Below are 20,258 nucleotides of genomic sequence, written 5' to 3'. Positions count from 1 at the left end.
ACATCTGATGAAACATAAGGGTTTTTGGTTGGGGTGGATGAAGATGGTGGAGATACTATAGCTTTCCAGGCTCAGTGATCAAGGATTCTGTTGTTTTGGTATCCGACTCTGGCATCATAAGCCATATGTTTTCAAGCTCGCGTACCACCTGTGCCATTGAAGGCCGAGCATCTGTATCTTCCTGGCAACACTTGAGGGCCAGTTTCACAAACTTCTCCACACATTCTCGACAGTCCAATAATTTCCCAACACAAAACGGATCAATGTAGTCATATCAAATAAACCTCAGTTCCACACCAGCAACTCAACTAAAATAAGGTTCTTTCCAGTTCATTTCCGCTTTTTCAAATACTGAATAGCATAGATTTTAGTAAACCCCTAACATTGATTTGGAGAGTCAAAGGACATGGCATTTGTGTTGCAATCTAAACAACTAGCATCTTAAAGCGAGAAGGGGATAAGAGAACAACATCCATCTCAAGATAACACATTCCATGAATCTCAATGTTCTGTAAGGTGATGCTGAATATACATCTTTTTTTTATAGGCCAGGTCTGCTTAAGTGATCATTCAATGTTTTTATTATGTACTGTCAGATAAAAATGTTATTCTTACCGGAGTTCCTTTTACAACTGTAGATACATGAGCTGGTGTACTTCCTTCAATATCTGGAACTGGGGCAAGTCTTGAAAGTTCAAAATCCGCAACCTTTGCAATAAATTTAGAGTCCAATAATATATTGCTTGCCTTGGTATCTCGGTGGAATAATGGAGGGTTGGCTTCAGTATGTAGGTAAAGGATGAACCCAATGCAATTCTCAATCTCATTGCAAAACTCAGAGGTTCTTTAGATTTAGTAGCCATACCACACGTTGATTTAGAGATCAGGAGATTAGCATACAAAATTAAAATTGCCATAGAAATGAACATGCAGAAACAGCCAAACACAATAATATTAAAAAGGCAAACTCCGAAGGAAGAATAGAAGATGTACCAGAAAGGTGATCCCTCAGTAAATTTTTGTTTTATCTATTCATCTCAACTCAAATATTGAATTGGAAATTTAAGGGAGATCGAAAAAAAAAACAAAAACAATAGCAAAAATTAAAGAACTCCAACAAAAAAACAATCATAATAACCCCTAAAAAAATCAATAAAAGTTTAAATGAAATTATAAAAAAACTAAAAAGAATTATATATAATTCTTAACTTAAAAAACTATGAAAAAAAAAGGCAACAAAAAATAATCATAAAAACATCTAATAAAAAAATAAAGAGAAACATGAAGAACATGAGAATTTTTGAAGAAAAATAAAAGATGAGATAACTGTACCTAATCTTTGTTTGGTTTAATATATATATATATATGTAGTTGCTTTTACTAATATTACTAATATATCAAGATATATTGGGAAGTATTTGATAAAAAAAATATCAATGGATACAAATTAATAAAATTCCAAAAAATGATAGAAAAAATAATGATAAATAAATTGAAATTGTTTTAAGGAAGAAAATTGATATGATATGATAAATTTAATAATATTAGATAATAATATATTGAATTTGAGAACATATTAATATTAAAATTAAAATTTCTTTAGTACTTTTATTTGAAATAAAAATTTCATTTATCTTGTATTTAATTACTATACAAAATACATAATAAAAATTTGGTCCACCTCCCTTAGCCCAACTACTTTTGCCATTAAATGGGAAAAAGGGTGTTGACGTGGCACAGGCAGTGATATCGCAGATTTATGGGAAAAATATCAGAAATATAGCACGAGGGATACACAATTTTTGAATGAAATATCGCCGATGAATCACAATAGTTTTGTCCATGGATTAAACTTTGCTAGAAAAAGGAAGAGTGAACGTAAACCTAAAGGTCATGTTTAATGACTAAAGTGATAATAAAAATAGCATAAAAAATAATTTTATCAAAAATGAAATCTCACTTATAAACGAAATTTCAATTAATTTCTAAGATTTAAGAGCGTAAATCGTTTAGTAATGAATCTTCTCAGCCTCATCCCTGATAAATTGCTTTATTACAAGTTTGAAAGAAATTAGAGAACAAAATGGGCAAGTAGAAAATCATTACATGTCACCTTGTCCATTAAATTAATATGCAGTTGCCACGAGGGAGCGGGAGCATTTAGAAGAATTTTGGGGAGATTCTAGTGTTATCTTCGTTTATAAAATCTAGCAACCCAAGGGGCGAGTTGAGTGTTGTGCGGCGTTCTTGGGTTGGTGGAGTAGTATTCAGACCAGAAACAGGCCATAAGTTTATCAGCAAATTTTCCATCACAATAGATGCAAAATGGCAGCCAATCTTCACCTCCATTCATTCTCCTTTTACGTTCTCTTGGGTAGGCCAATGGTGCTTGTACATACCTGCATTGTATGTCATGAGAATGAGAAATAGATCATTATCCCAATGTTTAAAGCAGAGCAGCTCCAAAGCCTATTTTCTTGTTGAGGTACCAAATATTTCCTTCTTTTTTTCGTTTTAAAATTTAGAAACTGTTTGGAAGTGATTTTGAAAAGAGTTAAAAAGTATTTTGCTTTGACTAGAATTTGGAGATTCAAAGCACTTCAACTAGAAGCATTCCTAATGACAGGTTCTGGCCTTGTCTCCGTTTCTCTTAATCTCCCCTCCCAATGAAAAGAGGTGGTGAACCCCATTGTGGGGAGGAATGCAACGCTAAGAACAACATGCTAAAAGCAGAAGATGCTACAACAGCTCTAACCAGACTAGTGCCTTGTCAGATAAAAGACTTGGAGTTCGCCAGATAAATTGATGGATTATATGAAGAATTCAAACATCTCTCATCACATGGGAGACGATTAACGCAAAAACACATTAGGTATACCAAGCAGCATCCTCAGCAGGTTCTATCTGTGGCAGCTTGAAAGAAATATGCTTGTTGCAGATCTCTAGTTCACATCAGAGACGCGCACTCTTGTTTTATTAGAGAAACTTCCAGGATTTCTGAGTGGAGATAGTTTGAGATTTTCTTTACTAGAATTGTCAAGAACCAGGAGGTAGAATTTTGGCAAAGCCATAGATGAGGACCAGTGGGTATCCGAGTTATCTCATATATGTTTCCACTGTAACTTAGTAATAACTACCTTGTAGAAATCTATAAAAAAAACCATCGAGGTAATCATTTTACTGAAGAAGCTGCATAACGTTTTGAGGGCCCTGAGGCCTAGCTCAAGGGGTAAAGGGTTGGGAGGGTTAATCACCTTTAGATTTGAGAAGGAATATAATACCTGATACCGTCAAGCATGGAATCCCAGCAGAAATGGGTATGACCAAACACATGACATGCAGATGCACTTCCTTCAGCTCCGTGTATAGATCTTAGGCGAACCTCAAGAAAATCGGAGCCGATGATTTTTGGGAGGTTTGGATAGAACAGCATCCTCTTCTCCGGACATAACTCTTGCCTGCATTACATGGTATATGAGCAGTATTCACTTACTTGGCCCTGCCTTATCCAAAATAAAGAACATTAGGTATATCCACACTAAGTGACAAACTCAATTGATCTATGCAGACCATATGAGCTTCAGAAGAAGGATATGAAGGGTTTTTTTCTTGTGATGTGTCACTAGTAATTTACATTACCTTCTTTCCACTTTTGAGTATTTAATTTGCTCATTTGGTTATCAAACACTGCCTTAGTATGATAAATCTTGACAAGCAATTTTAAAATAGTGAGGAACTAGCAAAGGAAAATTTGGCTGTCAATAAGACACAAACTCACCTGGGAAGAAAGTGAGAGAATGTAATTATTTGGCTACATTCACTCTGAATTTCTTTGATCAAATCTTGATTCTTCTCGTTCATTGCATCAAAGTACAGAGCAAGGGAAGTATCTCTATTTGAAAGTTCCTCAGGCCATTTGCATGCGTGAAAATCCTTGCATGCCTGAACATAGAATCAAGATCATAGGGCATAACATCCTCAAAATTAATCCGCTCTACAAGATAATGAATTAGCCCAAATATGATCAGAGTCATACGAAAAAAGAAGGAACACAAAACAACATCAGTGACGGAATGAGAAAAACATTTATCAAGATAAAACGAAGGATGTATATGCCTATATGACAAATGGGAAGCAGAAATAAAGAGAAATAAAGCACAAAGTAGAAACAAAGATGTCTCTACGAAATAGCCCCACCTAAAATTATGAGTCATTGTTTCTTTTAATCTAAGAGTCTTTAGGTTGGTGCTTCCTGTTTGAACAGCTAGTTCCAGGATTCAATTCCACCTCCATTAATATAAGTGAAAAGCTAGAGGAGAATAACAAATTTAGGGACTGGACTCTACAACTGGATGGCTGCATAAACATTAATGTGTGAGAATCTATATAATTTATTTTTTTTAAAAACACAAACACAACCAGTGCATAACTCTGATCAAACGAAAGAAAAACTATCTACTCTAATGATCAAAGGAAATGCACAACTAGAAGTGGTTACTAAGAAATCAAAACTTAGGGGTTAGAAAATTCCATACCAAAGAGATCAACTAATTGACTCCTCATTTTGCTATCATATCTGTCAAATAGTTAGCTATCCTAGGAATCCAGCAGAACGAATACTGTTTCTATAAAGCAATATTGAAAATGTGTTGTAGCTACCCATCAAACCTTCATGAGCTTCTCTCCTTATTTACCGAAGATAGGACTACTACAGAATCTTCCTCTACTAGAAGATTGGATGGATCCTCACCTTTAGCTAGCTTTAGCCATTCCAATAAGGCTAATGACTCTGTTGAATATGATGTATTTATAGTGTATAACCTTTCCTTGTTAATATAGGACACATATATGGTAGGACACATGTATGGTAGTTAGGACTCTTAGCCTTGTATATATATATATTTCTCAATTGTAAGTAGATCATTCACATTAATGAGAATCAAGGTCTTTCTTCTTCCTCTCTCTCTCAACATGGTATCAGAGCCAAGGAAGAAAACCTAATTCTTTCCTGTTTCCCGTGTCATCAACTCCGGGAAACCTTCCGGTAACCGTGTTTCATTCCGGTCACCTTCCCCATCTCCCAATACTTTCCGGTCATTCGGATCGTCGACAGAAACCACTCACCGCCGGCGAACTTTTCCGGCGAACTTTCCGGCGAACTTTTCCGGCGACGTCTTTTTCCGACACCGACCATACCAGAAGGAGCGCCTGGAGGAGATCTCCACCTTTTGTGAAGGCACCGGCACCAAAAGAGCCTCCACGCGCCGTCCACGCGCAGCTTTCAGGCCGGCGGCTGCATCTCACGCGCCGGCGCGTGAGAGCGCGTGAGGACTTCTCCGGCGACGCGCCTCCTCCTCCAGCTTCGCCTGACGCCGACCAGCCTCCCTACCTCCCTGGTTCTCCCATCCGAGCCCTGCACGTACCTCTTTTGGGGATTTTTGTCTCCGTCGGCCCTCCAAACAGTCTTTCCGGCGAAGGTCCGACTACTTTTTCTCCACTCCAATCCCTGCACGTGCCTTGGGAAGTGTTCTTCTCCCTTTTTCGGTGGTGCCACGCCGCAATCTGAAGCCGTATTAGGGCTCTCTTCAATCCAAACATACTTCATTCTCCAGATAAGTAGATATGACTACTAAAAATTCCATTTTTTCCGCTGTTATATCTGGATCTCCTATGATTACTTCGGAGAAATTGGTTGGCAATGACAATTATCTTTCCTGGTCTGCCTCTGTTGAACTTTGGTTTATGGGTCAAGGATATGAGGATCACTTGATTACACAGGAGGCAGATATCCCTGAGGTTGACCGTGTACAGTGGAGGAAGATAGATGCACAGTTATGTAGTGTATTATGGCAATCGGTTGATCCCAAGATTCTTCTTCATCTTCGGGCCTACAAAACTTGTTTTAAATTTTGGACTCAGGCCAAAGGATTATATACGAATGATATCCAGCGTCTTTATAAGGTGGCTTCTGCTATTGTCCATCTCAGCCAACAGGACTTGGATCTATCTACTTATATTGGCCAGATTGCCTCTCTTAAGGAGGAGTTCTTGACTGTGATGCCTCTTACTCCTGATGTTGGGGCTCAACAAACACAGCTTGACCAGTTCTTCATGGTTCTTACTCTTATTGGCCTCCGTCCGGATCTTGAGCCTGTCCGCGATCAGATTCTTGGTAGTTCATCAGTTCCGTCCTTGGATGATGTGTTTGCTCGCCTCCTCCGTATCTCCTCCACTCAGACTTTGCCATCTGATAGCACTTCAGATTCTTCTGTGTTAGTTTCTCAAACTAGCTCTCGAGGAGGCCGCAGTGGTACCCGAGGTAGAGGTCAACGTCCTCATTGCACCTATTGCAATAAACTTGGCCACACTCGCGATCGTTGCTATCAGTTACATGGAAGACCTCCTCGCACTGCCCATGTGGCCCAGTCCTCTGATTCTCCGCTGCCTCAGCCTCCGAGCTCTTCCGCATCTCAGGCTTCTGTTGCCTCTGTTGCCCAGCCTGGTAATGCCTCTGCCTGCCTTACCCACACATCTTCTCTTGGACCCTGGATTCTAGATTCTGGAGCTTCTGATCACTTATCTGGTAATAAGGATCTTTTCTCCTCTATTACTACTACCTCTGCTTTACCTACTGTTACCTTAGCTAATGGTTCTCAAACTGTGGCTAAAGGTATTGGTTTGGCCCTTCCTCTACCTTCTCTACCTCTCACTTCTGTCCTTTATACTCCTGAATGTCCTTTTAATCTTATTTCCATCAGTAAAATCACTCGTACTCTTAATTGCTCTATTACCTTTTCTGATAAATTTGTGACCTTGCAGGACCGGAGTACGGGGAAGACGATTGGCATAGGACGTGAGTCTCAAGGCCTCTATCACCTCACCTCGGATTCATCTCCTGCAGTTTGCATTTCCACTGATGCTCCTCTCCTCATTCACAATCGTCTGGGCCACCCTAGTCTCTCCAAGTTCCAGAAGATGGTCCCTCGTTTTTCCACTTTATCGTCGCTTCCGTGTGAGTCATGTCAGCTTGGGAAACATACTCGTGTCTCGTTCCCAAAGCGTTTGAATAATCGGGCAAAGTCTCCTTTTGAGCTTGTCCACACTGATGTTTGGGGTCCTTGTCGGACTGCGTCTACTTTAGGATTTCAGTATTTTGTCACTTTCATTGATGACTATTCTCGATGTACTTGGTTATTTTTAATGAAAAATCGAGCTGAGTTATTCTCTATTTTCCAGAAATTTTATGCTGAAATCCAAACCCAGTTCAATATTTCTATTCGTGTGTTACGCAGTGACAATGCCAGGGAATATTTTTCAGCACCATTTACTTCGTTTATGTCCCATCATGGGATTCTTCATCAGTCTTCTTGTGCTCATACTCCTCAACAAAATGGGGTAGCTGAACGCAAGAATCGACATCTTGTTGAGACAGCTCGTACTCTCCTCCTCCATAGTAATGTTCCTTTTCGTTTTTGGGGGGACGCTGTTCTTACCGCTTGTTATTTGATTAATCGTATGCCCTCTTCTGTCTTACATGATCAGATTCCTCACTCCCTTCTCTTCCCTGACCAACCACTTTATTTCCTTCCTCCTCGTGTCTTTGGTTGTACTTGCTTTGTTCATATTCTCACTCCTGGACAGGACAAGCTTTCCGCCAAAGCCATGAAGTGTCTCTTCTTGGGATACTCCAGACTTCAGAAGGGTTATCGTTGTTATTCCCTTGAGACTCATCGATGCTTTATCTCCGCTGATGTCACCTTCTTTGAGGACTCACCATTCTTTTCCACCACTTCTGAGTCTCTTCCTGTTCTGAAGTCTTGCCTATTCCCATTGTCTCCCCACCTGATGCTATGCCTCCTCGACCACTTCAGGTTTATCATCGTCGCCCTCGTGTTGTTGCTCCTCTCCCTTTTGCTGAGGCTCCTGCTGACTCACTTCCTATCCCTTCGGCTTCACCTACCCCGGTTCTGCCTTCTCCTAATGACTTACCCATTGCTGTTCGGAAAGGTACTCGCTCTACTCGTAATCCTCATCCTATTTACAATTTTTTGAGTTATCATCGATTATCTTCACCCTATTCTGCTTTTGTTTCTGCTATATCCTCTGTTTCTCTTCCAAAGAGCACCCATGAAGCTCTTTCCCATCCAGGCTGGCGACAGGCAATGGTGGATGAAATGGCTGCTCTGCACTCTAATGGCACTTGGGACCTTGTTGTTTTACCCTCGGGTAAATCTACCGTTGGCTGTCGTTGGGTCTACGCAGTTAAGGTTGGTCCTGATGGTCAGGTTGATCGCCTTAAGGCCCGCTTAGTTGCTAAAGGCTATACTCAGGTTTATGGTTCTGATTATGGTGACACATTCTCTCCTGTTGCCAAGATTGCTTCTGTCCGTCTGCTTCTCTCTATGGCTGCCATGTGTTCTTGGCCTCTTTATCAATTGGATATTAAAAATGCCTTCCTTCATGGTGATCTTGCCGAGGAGGTTTATATGGAGCAACCTCCTGGTTTTGTTGCTCAGGGGGAGTCTGGTTTAGTATGCAGGTTACGCCGTTCTCTATATGGCTTGAAACAATCTCCTCGAGCATGGTTTGGCCGTTTTAGTTCTGTTGTTCAAGAGTTTGGCATGCTTCGCAGTACAGCAGACCATTCAGTTTTCTATCATCATAACTCTTTGGGGCAGTGTATTTATCTGGTTGTTTATGTGGACGACATCGTCATTACAGGCAGTGATCAGGATGGTATTCAGAAACTAAAGCAACACCTTTTTACCCACTTTCAGACCAAAGACTTGGGGAAACTCAAGTATTTCTTGGGAATTGAGATAGCTCAATCCAGTTCTGCTGTGGTCCTTTCCCAAAGGAAGTATGCTTTAGACATTTTGGAAGAAACCGGTATGTTAGACTGTAAACCGGTAGACACACCTATGGATCCGAATGTCAAACTTGTACCAGGACAGGGGGAGCCTTTAGGAGACCCCGGGAGATATCGACGGCTTGTAGGTAAATTGAACTATCTCACCATTACTCGTCCAGACATTTCTTTTCCTGTGAGTGTTGTTAGTCAATTCCTACAGTCACCATGTGATAGCCATTGGGATGCTGTAATCCGCATTCTTCGATATATCAAAAGTACACCAGGCCAAGGTGTGTTGTACGAGAACAGAGGTCATACTCAGGTTGTTGGTTACACAGATGCAGATTGGGCTGGCTCACCCACAGATAGACGTTCCACTTCAGGGTACTGTGTTTTATTGGAGGTAATCTAATATCTTGGAAGAGTAAGAAACAAGATGTAGTGGCCAGATCTAGCGCTGAAGCCGAGTATCGAGCTATGGCTTTGGCAACATGTGAACTCATATGGTTGAGACATCTTCTTCGAGAGTTGAGATTTGGAAAGGATGAACAGATGAAACTCATATGTGATAACCAGGCCGCATTACATATTGCATCCAATCCAGTCTTTCATGAAAGGACCAAACATATTGAAGTTGACTGTCATTTCATTAGAGAGAAGATCGCATCAGGATGTGTTGCTACAAGTTTTGTTAATTCAAATGATCAACTAGCTGACATCTTCACTAAATCTCTCAGAGGTCCTAGGATTAAATATATTTGTAACAAGCTTGGTGCATATGACGTATATGCTCCAGCTTGAGGGGAGTGTTGAATATGATGTATTTATAGTGTATAACCTTTCCTTGTTAATATAGGACACCTCAATGGTTAAACCCACTCCAGAATTTTTGAAGAATGTTCTCATTAAGGTTCCATAATGATCTATGAGCATTCCTCCAATTCCTAATTGTCCTAGGTTACCTAAGGAGCACTCATCAAAATTCTAACTTGATGCAAATGCTGGAGGAGGCATCCATTGGAAAGTATATCCTCAACCAAGCAAGCAAATCCACATACTACATTCCAAACTAGCACTGTAATGCTCAAAGAGGTGCCACAAATATTGCACTAGTTGATACCTGAAGAGAAAAGGAGAGACAGAATAAATCCCACATTGCCTCCAAAGTACATTTGTCCTAAAAAAATTCTCGTATTCCTCTCCCGCCATAGCCAAATTAATGTGAGACTAACAATATACCATAGTGACTTACCTCTAGGAAGACCTCCAAAAACCCCATTGACTATGATGGAGTCAAACCCAGCAAGTCCAAACAACCTATTCCATAAGGCCAATGCTCTTAGACAACGCAAAATGGAAGATGATCCACTGATTCTCACTCTTCTTACATATGCCACACCAATTATGCCATAATGCCAGTGCAACTGGACAATGCAAAATGAAAGATGATCCACTGATTCACACTCTTCTTACACATGACACACTAGTTCAGACTAATAGTTTTGTGAGGTCTCCTCATTTGTAGCATGTTTTTAGAATTAACCTTCATACTTGCCACAAGCCATGCAAAAGCCTTGACTTTGACTAGGGCTTTGAATTTCCAAGTGGAAGTTTGTAGGACAAAAGTATTTAGGGTTGATAGCACTAGAGAGAGCTTTAAAAAGGAACAGAAGATGTCAAAGACCAAAACCTCATATTTGAAAGAGTGAGAACCTATATAATGTACGGATAGAAATTTTGATTTTCACCAGAAAAAGTTAGGCACTAATAAAAATGCCATACTACTTTTGAGAACTACACAAAATAGTCATTATGCAGCAGCTAACTATTCTGAAAGATCACAATTTGTGAAGCATGTCAATAAAGACATTAGTGTCATCATATACACCAGAAGATATTTTGGAGTTCAAGAGAGATCATCACAGATTTAATACACTGTACTGGACATGGAACCAAAGCTGAGTGCATAAAAGCCTACAGCAAGCACCACCAAATATAGGGATTGCATAATCCTGTTGACACAATCCAAGTTTTGAACCCTTACTAGGAGAAGAGAAAGTGAATCACCATCTCCAGAGACGGAATGAAAACTTCGGTTATGTCCTCCTCTTTATCAAAGCTCTGCAAAAGAAGCATCACAATTCAACAATGGACTGAAGAATATGCATTACTTTGATCAAGCCACCAGAAATGATTCAAGACTGCATACTAAAATCAAGAGGTAGAACTAAATTACAAAACTAATCACCTCATGATACCAAGAGAATAAAGGAATGATTCCCAAGCCATCTATAATCATTGGACTGGTTTGCACTCCGAGTCTTTTACACGCATCAAGTAACTTATTCAGCTTATCAAGAGAATTAAGCTGAAAAAGAAGTCACATCACGAGTTTGAAGATGTTCTCCATTAGTAGAAAGTAAGCATCATACCATCATTGTTAAGAAAAATAAATATTGAACCTTAAAAGGACTCAACATTCTGAACCAAATGCACCTATACTTATACTAAGAATTGAAAAATGAAAATGGACTATATGCCAGCAATAAAAAAAAATCTCATATGTACTGTCAGTCATGCTTTGGACTAGATATGCATTAGATGACCCTTATTTAAATCTTCTAGTCAGTAAGGAATGCATATTACAACTCAACACAAAAAGAAGTAATATCTACTACTTGGTTTGACTACATTAATCCCTTTTTTTCCTCATTTAACTAGATCTAGAGTTTTTTTTTTTTTTGATAGATAAACATAGAAAAATTTTCATTAAAAGAGGGTAGCAAGAAGGCAACCCGAAGCATACAGGGAGTATACACGAGAAGCCCCAAAAACAAAAAGCACAAAGAAGCTTACACTCACCAACCCTCAATTAGAGCCCAACCAATCTACAAAGCTAAATAAGGAACGGGGCTCTCCATCTAACCAAGACTTCGTCCAAGAGAAAAGATTACACACGAAGGAGACTTTCAATCTTTGGACCGACAAAGCCTCATTATCAAACACTATCCTATTTCTTTCTTTCCACATCGTCCAAAATAAACAAAGGGGGGCTGCCCGCCAGATTTTCCCGCGCTTCTTGTCTACAAAGGAAGCGGACCAGCCAAGGAGAGTGTCTTTAACCGTGAGCTGAAGGACCCAATTAACTCTAAACAACGTAAACACAAGATTCCACAGCACCCTCGCCTTGGGGCAATGGATAAGGATGTGGTTAATTGTCTCCTCATCATCACAACATAAGAAGCATCTGTTTGCTAGAGACCAGCCCCGCCTTTTGAGATGATCTTGGGTTAGAACCTTCCCCAAGAAGCTTCCCAAGCAAAAAAACCCACCTTAGTAGGCACGCAAGGGCTCCAAATGATTCGCCACGGAAACAGGACTGCACCACCAGAATCAAGAGTATTGTACAGGGATTTTACGGAGAATATCCCATTCTTAGAAGCATTCCACACCACACTATCCTCCATCCCAACGTTGAGTCTCTTACCTTGAAGGACCGAAAGGAGGCTCGCCACCGCCTCCAGCTCCCAATCATTAAATGATCTAGTAAAACGAGGATACCATCCCCCCACATCCCCCATGGAATCCCAACAATCCTCTACCCACGCATCTTGGGAACCCGCAAATGCAAACAGAGAAGGAAATGCCTCACCAAGGGGAATGTTACCACACCAAATGTCCTTCCAAAATTTCACCCTTCTACCATCCCCTACGGTGAAAGAAACGTTTTTAAACAACAGCCCGCCTTCCTTTCTGATTTCCTTCCATAACCCCACCCCATAGCCTTCCCTAACCTCACAAGAGATCCACCCTCCTTCTTCTTCTCCATACTTCGTGCTGATAATAAGTTTCCAAAAAGACTCCCTTTCAGCCGCAAAGCGCCAGCTCCATTTACACAACAGGGCCCTATTGAGGGTAGAAAAATTTCTGATCCCCAAGCCACCCTTCATTTTATGAGAGCGAACCACATCCCATTTTACAAGATGAGGCCTCTTTTCCAACGCACCCCCACCCCAAAGGAAGTCCCTTTGGATTTTCTCAAGCCTCAATCTTACAACCCTTGGGATACGCATCAAGGACATAAGATAAATCGGCATGCTAGCCAAAGTGCTCCGGATGAGCGTGATTCTCCCCCCCTTAGAAATGAACTACCTCTTCCACAAAGCAAGTCTCTTCCTCATCCTTTCTTCCACACCATCCCACACTACCACCGATTTGTGAGGAGCACCAAGAGGCAGCCCCAAGTAGGTGGAAGGAAGAGAACCCACTTTGCAGCCCAATTCAGAAGCCAAGGCCTCAGCATTCTCAACTCTTCCCACCGGCAGAATTTCGCTCTTCTCCAAGTTGATGTTCAGACCAGAAATGGCTTCAAACCACATTAAAAGCCAGCTTAAGACAGCCATTTGGTCTTGGGAATCCTTGCAAAAGACCAGCGTATCATCCGCGAATAACAGATGAGATACTTGAATCCCATTTCCACCCCTACCCCTTAATCTGCATCCGGAAAGAAAGCCCCCCCTAACCGCTTTGTTAATGAGGCAGCTTAAGGCCTCCATTCCTAAGACAAATAAATAGGGGGAAATAGGGTCCCCTTGCCTTAACCCTCGGGTGCTCTGGAAGAATCCCACTGGCGAGCCATTGATCAGAACCGAGAAGGATGCAGTAGAGATGCACCATCTGATCCAGCCAGCCCACTTCTCCCCAAAACCCATCTTTTGCATCACTGACATCAGAAAGTCCCAGTTAATATAGTCGTAGGCCTTCTCCAGGTCAAGTTTGCATAACACACCAACTTCATCCCCTTTCAGCAGTGAGTCTATGGCCTCGTTTGCAATTAACGCTGCGTCAAGGATCTGCCTTCCTTCAACAAAGGCATTTTGGGAAGGAGACACCACCTTACTCACTACTTTCTTTAGCCTATTGGCTAGAACCTTGGCGAGAATCTTGTACAGCCCACCCACCAGGCTAATGGGCCTGTAGTCACGTAAATCCTCAGCCCCACCTTTCTTGGGAACTAAGACCAGAAACGTGGAATTAAGACTTTTAACGAATTTCCCCCTCTCAAAAAAATCCTTAAAGAATCCCATTATTTCGTCTTTGACAAAATCCCAACAAAACTGCCAAAAGGCAATGGGAAATCCATCCGGACCAGGAGCCTTGTCCCCGTTCAGCTCTGAAAGGGCCAGGTACACTTCTTCCAAGGAGAACATCTCCTCCAGCCTGGCAGCCTCCTCTCTACCAATTCTATCAAACTCCAAGCTGCTCATACTTGGGTGCCAGCCACCAGGGTCCGATAACAGGTCCTGATAGGCCCTCACCACTCCCCTTTGAATATCTTGATCGTCTAAAAGCCAGATACCTCCGACTTTAATCTTTTTCAAACAATTCCTTCTACTGTTAGAGTTCGCCATCTTATGAAAGAATCCCGTGTTCTTATCTCCCTCCTTCAACCAAATTTGTCTTGATTTCTGCCTCCACGAGATTTCTTCCATAATCGCCCATTTTTTAAATTCCTCCTTGGCCTCCTTTCTAGCCTCTAACTCCTGCTCGTTTAATGATCTCTGCCTCTCCTGCTCATCCCAGAAAGAAACTTTGCCCAAAGCCATCCTCAAATTCACCCCCACTTTACCAAAGACTTCCTTATTCCAATTCTTCAGCTTAACTTTTAAAGCCTTAAGTTTTTCTGAGAGGACAAAGCTATAAGAGCCACTGTAATTAAAACCTTGCCACCAGCCCTTCAGAAGCTCCTTAAAACCTTCCTCCTTCAGCCACATATTCTCAAAACGGAAAGGAATAGGACCTCTCCTAACTCCACCCCCATCTAACAGGATTGGGGAGTGGTCAGACACAGGCCTAGGGAGAGTGCACTAAGAAACCCCACCAAAATGATTTTCCCACTCCTCCGAAATCAGGAAACGATCCAGTCTTGACCTGGACTGGCCATTTAACCCCCCACTCCACGTAAAAGGACCCCCCTAAAGAGGCAAATCTCTTAAAGCCAACTCATCTAGCACCTCCGAAAACCTTCTCATAGAGCTAGACAGTCTTCCTGCTCTACTCCGCTCACTGGGAAATCTAATAACATTGAAGTCCCCACCGATGCACCAGGGATCAGGCCACAAACCTCGAATAGCACCTAACTCTTCCCAAAAAGGTTCTCTATACTTTTCGAAGTAGGACCATAAACCCCTATGAAAAACCACATAAACCCATCCTCGCAGTTCTTGAAACGACACGAGATTGAGAAAATTCCCACTTCCAGGCCTACTAACTCCAACACTCTCTTATCCCAGAACACCACCACCCCTCCAGCTGCCCCTCTTGCATTTACAGCTCCCCAACCTAAGAATCTTCCCACGCCAAGACCGTGAATGACCCCTTTGGACATTTCTTGGATTTTAGTCTCCTGCAAGCACACCAAATCCACCTTTTGCGATCTGATTAGGGCCTTGATAACCTTCCTTTTATTCTTGTCATTAGCCCCTCTGACATTCCAGGATAGAATCTTTAGCCTCATCTAACTGTCGAGATTCTATCCCCACCAACTCTGACCACCGAATTCTCCTTTCTAGCCCCAGAGTAATTGATAGACCACTCAAGTTTTTTCAATTCCCTGTCAAACTTAGTGGTCCCTGCCGAGCCCTTCTTCAAATTTTGCTATCTTCTTCTCTTAGTCCTTAGGAGCAAATTTAGAATTTCGCCTTCAAAACCGTCCGTGGAGAAGCCCAAGAATTTACTAAACCTCGTCAGGTAACTGTCGTCCCACCGGCCCCCATCCAGATCCTGAAGCATCCCCTCAAACTCCTCCCCCCGACCTTCTCTAGCCACTGGCTTCTCTCCCCTAGGGGCTAGCACCCCATTGCTACCGTCAGCCAGGATGATACTCAGCGGAGTCTGCTCCTCTTTGTTGACCTCAGAAACCGAAACCCCGATGGACCCCTCAATCAACGGCTTCCGTCCGAAAGAAGAAGGAGAAGGAGAAGAGAAATCCCGACCATTAGAATTAAACACTACACCACACATGTGCATTCATTGATTATTGCTCCACATCAATAGTTCTCCCTCTGTCCCTCATCTTGTCATCAATTGGTGCTAGCTGCACAGGCTCAGGCTTCTCATGAATGCATTCATTTCTTATTCTATATATCCAAGTGCTGCCACTCATCCATCTTAACACACTTGCATCGGCTACAATTATTTTCCACACATGTTACTTCTTAACTACTCCATGTTCCATACTCTAAAACATAACAGGACTTTGAGCCATCTTGTAAAATTTTACTATTAATTGATATGTATTTTACAATCGCACAACACTTAATGCATATTTCCAATTCATCCATCCTGATCCAATTCTGTAGCATCCTCCTCAATATTCTCTCCCTTGTGGACTGAATAGCTCAGGTACTTTTAGAGAGGTAATGTGTCACTGTCGGACACGTTACCTCTGAACACTAGTCAAAAAGAAATGCTCACCAGTAAGTATCTGAAGACTACAAATGCCAACTATATCCTCATTTTCATCCATGATATTTAAGAGCTCAAAGAGATAGAAGCAAAAGGAGACATGAAACCTTTCCTCAAGAACTGCTAGATTTGAAATGCTACAAACAAGAGGAAAAATGTCAAAGCAAATGGGATGTATAAAACAGTGTCATTAAATTCAGATCCAAGAAAAACCTCAATTGTCCTTTCCATCAATTTGATGAAAAATATGTATTCTTGCATGTGGGTAACCTACAAAAGGGGGTTAACTTATACATGAGCCCATCTCCTTATTATGGGTCCATTACCACCAACCATAGGCAAAGTTTCATGTTAAAGACAGTCTCACATGGTCAATGGAAATTTTCTGAAGCATGGTCTGAATGTTTTAGAAAGGCAACAATACTATGCTGGTATAAGTAGGTTGTGGAAATTGTACCTTATGCATCAGTGCTCTTCAGAGAAGACTACTTGAATGACATTGTCTTGTTCAGAAAGAGTCTAGATGTAAATATAGAGAACTTTGGGGCTCAATTTGGCAAAGGATTTCAAGGTCAAGAATTTGGTAGCTTATGGTATTTCTTTAGAATTGAAGACACAAAGTCTAGGAAAGGCAGATTTATCTCATATAAAGCATGTCAGACCACTTCGAGGCAGGAATGCTACAGAGTGACCTTGCCAATTTTCCTTATCAAAGAGATTGTTTGAAAGTAGTAATAGAGATCTTATTGATATGGGATGATACTAGAGGCTTGGGGAAAAACCGATATCCTCTTTCACATATGTCCATATATTAGTTATGCATTTATTGTGGGTTGGTCAGTTTGCACACGTACCAAGAGTTGTACACTGGAGGCAACATCCAGAATATGGAGACAATTGGAGTCAGCTCCAGAAAAAGGTCTCTTGTTTTGTCAATGGTGTCATTTGGAGGTCTCTTGTTTAGTCAATGGTATCATTTGGAGATGGTTGTAAACAGATGCAAACTAAGATATCTCATAACTAATAAGAGTTTCACTTCTGGTTACCATATTAACTTGTTAATCTTATAAAATACAGAGCTTATTAGTTGTTGCCCCCTGTAGCAGAGAAATGGATTTTTTTGGCTAAAGAACCTATGAGGCTATGCTTTCATAACAAAACAATATAATCAAATTCAGCATGACAAGACCAGGCACATCGGAGGTAGATCAATACTTCATCACGAAGTAAAGTTTAACTTGATCTGGACTCCTTGCAAGACAAAGATGAGCTGGATATCTTTTGGCAAAGGTGTGAAAAAATATCCTCATTTTCACTCCATTCTTAACAAGTTGGGTATGTGATGCAGCTCTGGAAAAGCCAACAAAGAGAATCTGATTGAGATTGCAATCTGGAAATTAGGCTTATTTTGAGTCTTAATATTTTCTTTTGATCGGTAAAGTATTAGTTATTATATTGACGAGAGTCTAAAGAATTAACTACTAGAGTAACGAGAAGATTTTTGAGGCTCGAGAGGTTATAGTTAGGTCAAGATTCTCAGTATAGCAAGAGTTCACTAAAAAGTCAAAAGTATTTTTATTTCCAATTGTCTTAAGAATGTTAGTCATTAAAGAGTCGTGATAAATAGTTAATTAAGCTTTTTGTTAATTTGCATTGTTTAAAGGTAGGAGTTATGAATCTGATATGAGTATGGCACTGAATTGGATTAGTGAACAAACTAAATTACACTCGTGAACAAGTTTAAGCTCAAGTTAAGCTGACAATCAATTTAAATTCAACCAAACTGAACTAGAGAAAACGCATTTTAACCTGCAAGGATGATTCCCCTCTATGACACACTTAAATAAAAAGACTATGGTAGAACATGAGAATTCTCTTACAAATAGGGAAAACATATGCCCTTGAATATGCACATGTACTTATGTCTGTGGTAACACTGTTCTAGCTATAAGAGATCCAAATATGATTTATTAGATGATATTGTACTAAATGCAGTACAAAATCCTGAAAACAAGGAATGTTCCTTACAGAATCCTCTTCCTCCCGACGGCACCAAAGATCATGGTTTCCAGGGACATAGAAGACATATTCGAATTTATCTGTCAAAAGAGACATGGTTAAAACAAAGTTGTGATACGTTTCTGCTACATCACCTGCAACAAGAAGCACATCTTTCTTGTGTCTCATAGTTGATAAGTCCTTCATCCACGTCATGTTCTCAGAGTAGTCAGCATGCAAGTCTGAGATCATAAAAACCCGTGGGCCCACTGCTTCTGCATGATTACTAGAAGGCATTATCTGAGGCCTTATAATGCAGCTGTTCTTTACGTCTCTTTCATACTCTCTAGACGCAATTTGTTTGGAGAGATGGATTGAATGAGAATGTTTTTGAGATAAGCCAAGGCAAGAAGGTACAATTGCCAGTACCATGGGTAAATTGAGTGAGAGCTCCCCAAAAGGTTGTGATCTACAATGACCCAGTAAAAACATCATTCAAACAGAAAACAGCATTAAAATGTTTTTTTCTTTCCTTTTCTTTCTTTTTTTTTTTGATGAATAAACAGTAATATATTAATAATAAAAGGCACATCAAGGAAGCGCCTCAAAGTGTAAAGGAGGTAAACAAAAGAGGCTAAAGAATGCCTCAAAGAGAAACGGGGATCAACAAAAAACAACACCCCCTTACACAGAACCTAACCAATCTACAAAATCCACAAAGGGGGGTGGAAGTCTAAAAACCCCCTTTGCCCACGCCCACAAAAAGGGAAAACAGCATTGAAATGTTTTAATCATTGGGTTTGTTTGTGATAGCATTGAATGTGCATTCTGCAGAATTGATCAATTTTGTGAAGGAGTGCTTAAATGAAGAGCATCTTGGGAATCCAACAAATGGTTTGGCTACAACGAATTGTTGGCAAGGCTCCATTGGGAAACAAAATGGAAATATTCCACATCAAAAGCTGCAAATAATCCAAGGCATGGGGGCAACGGAAATCCTAAACGAAACTTGAGAATTGCATGAAGTGAAGAAATTGAATCAGGTGGAGACCAAATGGGAAGTTCACAAAAGTGGAAATTGAGAATGACATGCATGAAAATTTACCTCTTTCTTTCGTGATTTTAGAGGATTATGACGAGGGTTGACAGAGTGAATTGTTGCAAGAAAAATGGATTAATTCATGTCCTCTTTCACTCCCAATTCGCCCATTGAAAGTTACCAACCAACCCAACAGTCTATTTCTTTAGAACCTGTAAAACCTTCTCCGCAAAAGCTTCTCTTCTCGCCTTTCTTTCTGCTTTAATTTCAAATACTGAATCGCTTTTTATCCACCAATCACCAACCTCATCAGCCAAAAAACATCGGATCGGACCCTAAATTGCAAACCTAACGTCCCACTTCTTTTAGCCTAAAAAAATAACCTATTTGGACAAAACTACCCTTTAGTACATTCCTTAGGATTTTCTGGCTGAAAAAGGGCTGTATTTGAGGGGCCCGAAGCTTCGTTCTCTTTCGGCTAGGGTTTTGAGTGTTCTCTTTGAAATGGTTTTTTTACAGAGGTTTCTCTTTTCAAGGGTTTTTGTAACTTTCTTTTTTCGCCAGGGCTTTGAAGGAAGAGGTGTTGAGGAGTGAATGTGGTATGAAGGGAGGGGGAAACTGGTAAACGAATAAGTTGTGGGTTTTTGAGGAGTTTTCTCTCTGATATTTGGGAGGGCTGTACAGCGAAGAAAAGAGTAAAGAAGAGGGGTTTGAAAGCTTTGACTTTAGGTTTTGAGAAAATCTTGACGCCCTTCTTGATTCCCTTTAAAAAGAGGAGAAAAAGTGGGGAAACCAAGGAATTGTGTTTTGGATTCTCAGGGTTGGTTGAACCGTGAACCGTGAACCGTGAACCGTGAAGAGAGCGAGCTGCTGTGTTTGTGCTGGAAAAGACAAGGACGAAGG

The 20,258-nt window shown here is 40.8% G+C and overlaps 1 protein-coding gene across 3 annotated transcripts; it reads right to left on the bottom strand.

The window, feature by feature from the left end:
- Positions 1-1,991: 1,991 nt before the first annotated feature.
- LOC117933533 lies at positions 1,992-20,244 on the bottom strand. 3 transcript variants are annotated; one of them, XM_034854931.1, is made up of 7 exons: positions 19,422-20,244; positions 18,347-18,785; positions 11,100-11,219; positions 10,919-10,972; positions 3,779-3,942; positions 3,282-3,458; positions 2,009-2,399 (listed from the first exon to the last, which is right to left on the bottom strand). In XM_034854931.1, the coding sequence occupies exons 2-7, from the start codon at positions 18,746-18,748 to the stop codon at positions 2,189-2,191; spliced, it is 1,128 nt and encodes a 375-aa protein (XP_034710822.1). In that variant the 5' UTR covers positions 18,749-18,785; positions 19,422-20,244; the 3' UTR covers positions 2,009-2,188. The 3 variants fall into 3 exon arrangements, with proteins under 3 accessions (XP_034710824.1, XP_034710822.1, XP_034710823.1); XM_034854932.1 differs by having other exon boundaries at positions 18,472-18,785; positions 19,422-20,243; XM_034854933.1 differs by lacking the exons at positions 18,347-18,785; positions 19,422-20,244 and adding an exon at positions 16,776-18,340 and having other exon boundaries at positions 1,992-2,399.
- Positions 20,245-20,258: the final 14 nt, after the last annotated feature.

The sequence above is a fragment of the Vitis riparia genome, chromosome 16 (assembly GCF_004353265.1).
Source record: "Vitis riparia cultivar Riparia Gloire de Montpellier isolate 1030 chromosome 16, EGFV_Vit.rip_1.0, whole genome shotgun sequence".
Taxonomy (NCBI): domain Eukaryota; kingdom Viridiplantae; phylum Streptophyta; class Magnoliopsida; order Vitales; family Vitaceae; genus Vitis; species Vitis riparia.
Note: the sequence above shows the minus strand (reverse complement) of the source record. Positions and strands in the feature narration are given on the sequence as shown.

What these genes read in the sequence shown, in the direction of transcription:
- LOC117933533 (XM_034854931.1), bottom strand. Translation starts at nt 18,748, where the DNA reads ATGGTACTGGCAATTGTACCTTCTTGCCTTGGCTTATCTCAAAAACAT. An exon ending in GTCGGGAGGAAGAGGATTCT is followed by an intron (nt 11,220 to 18,346) that starts GTAAGGAACATT and finishes CTTCTTTTTCAG; the next exon opens with CTTAATTCTCTTGATAAGCT. An exon ending in TATTCTCTTGGTATCATGAG is followed by an intron (nt 10,973 to 11,099) that starts GTGATTAGTTTT and finishes CTTCTTTTGCAG; the next exon opens with AGCTTTGATAAAGAGGAGGA.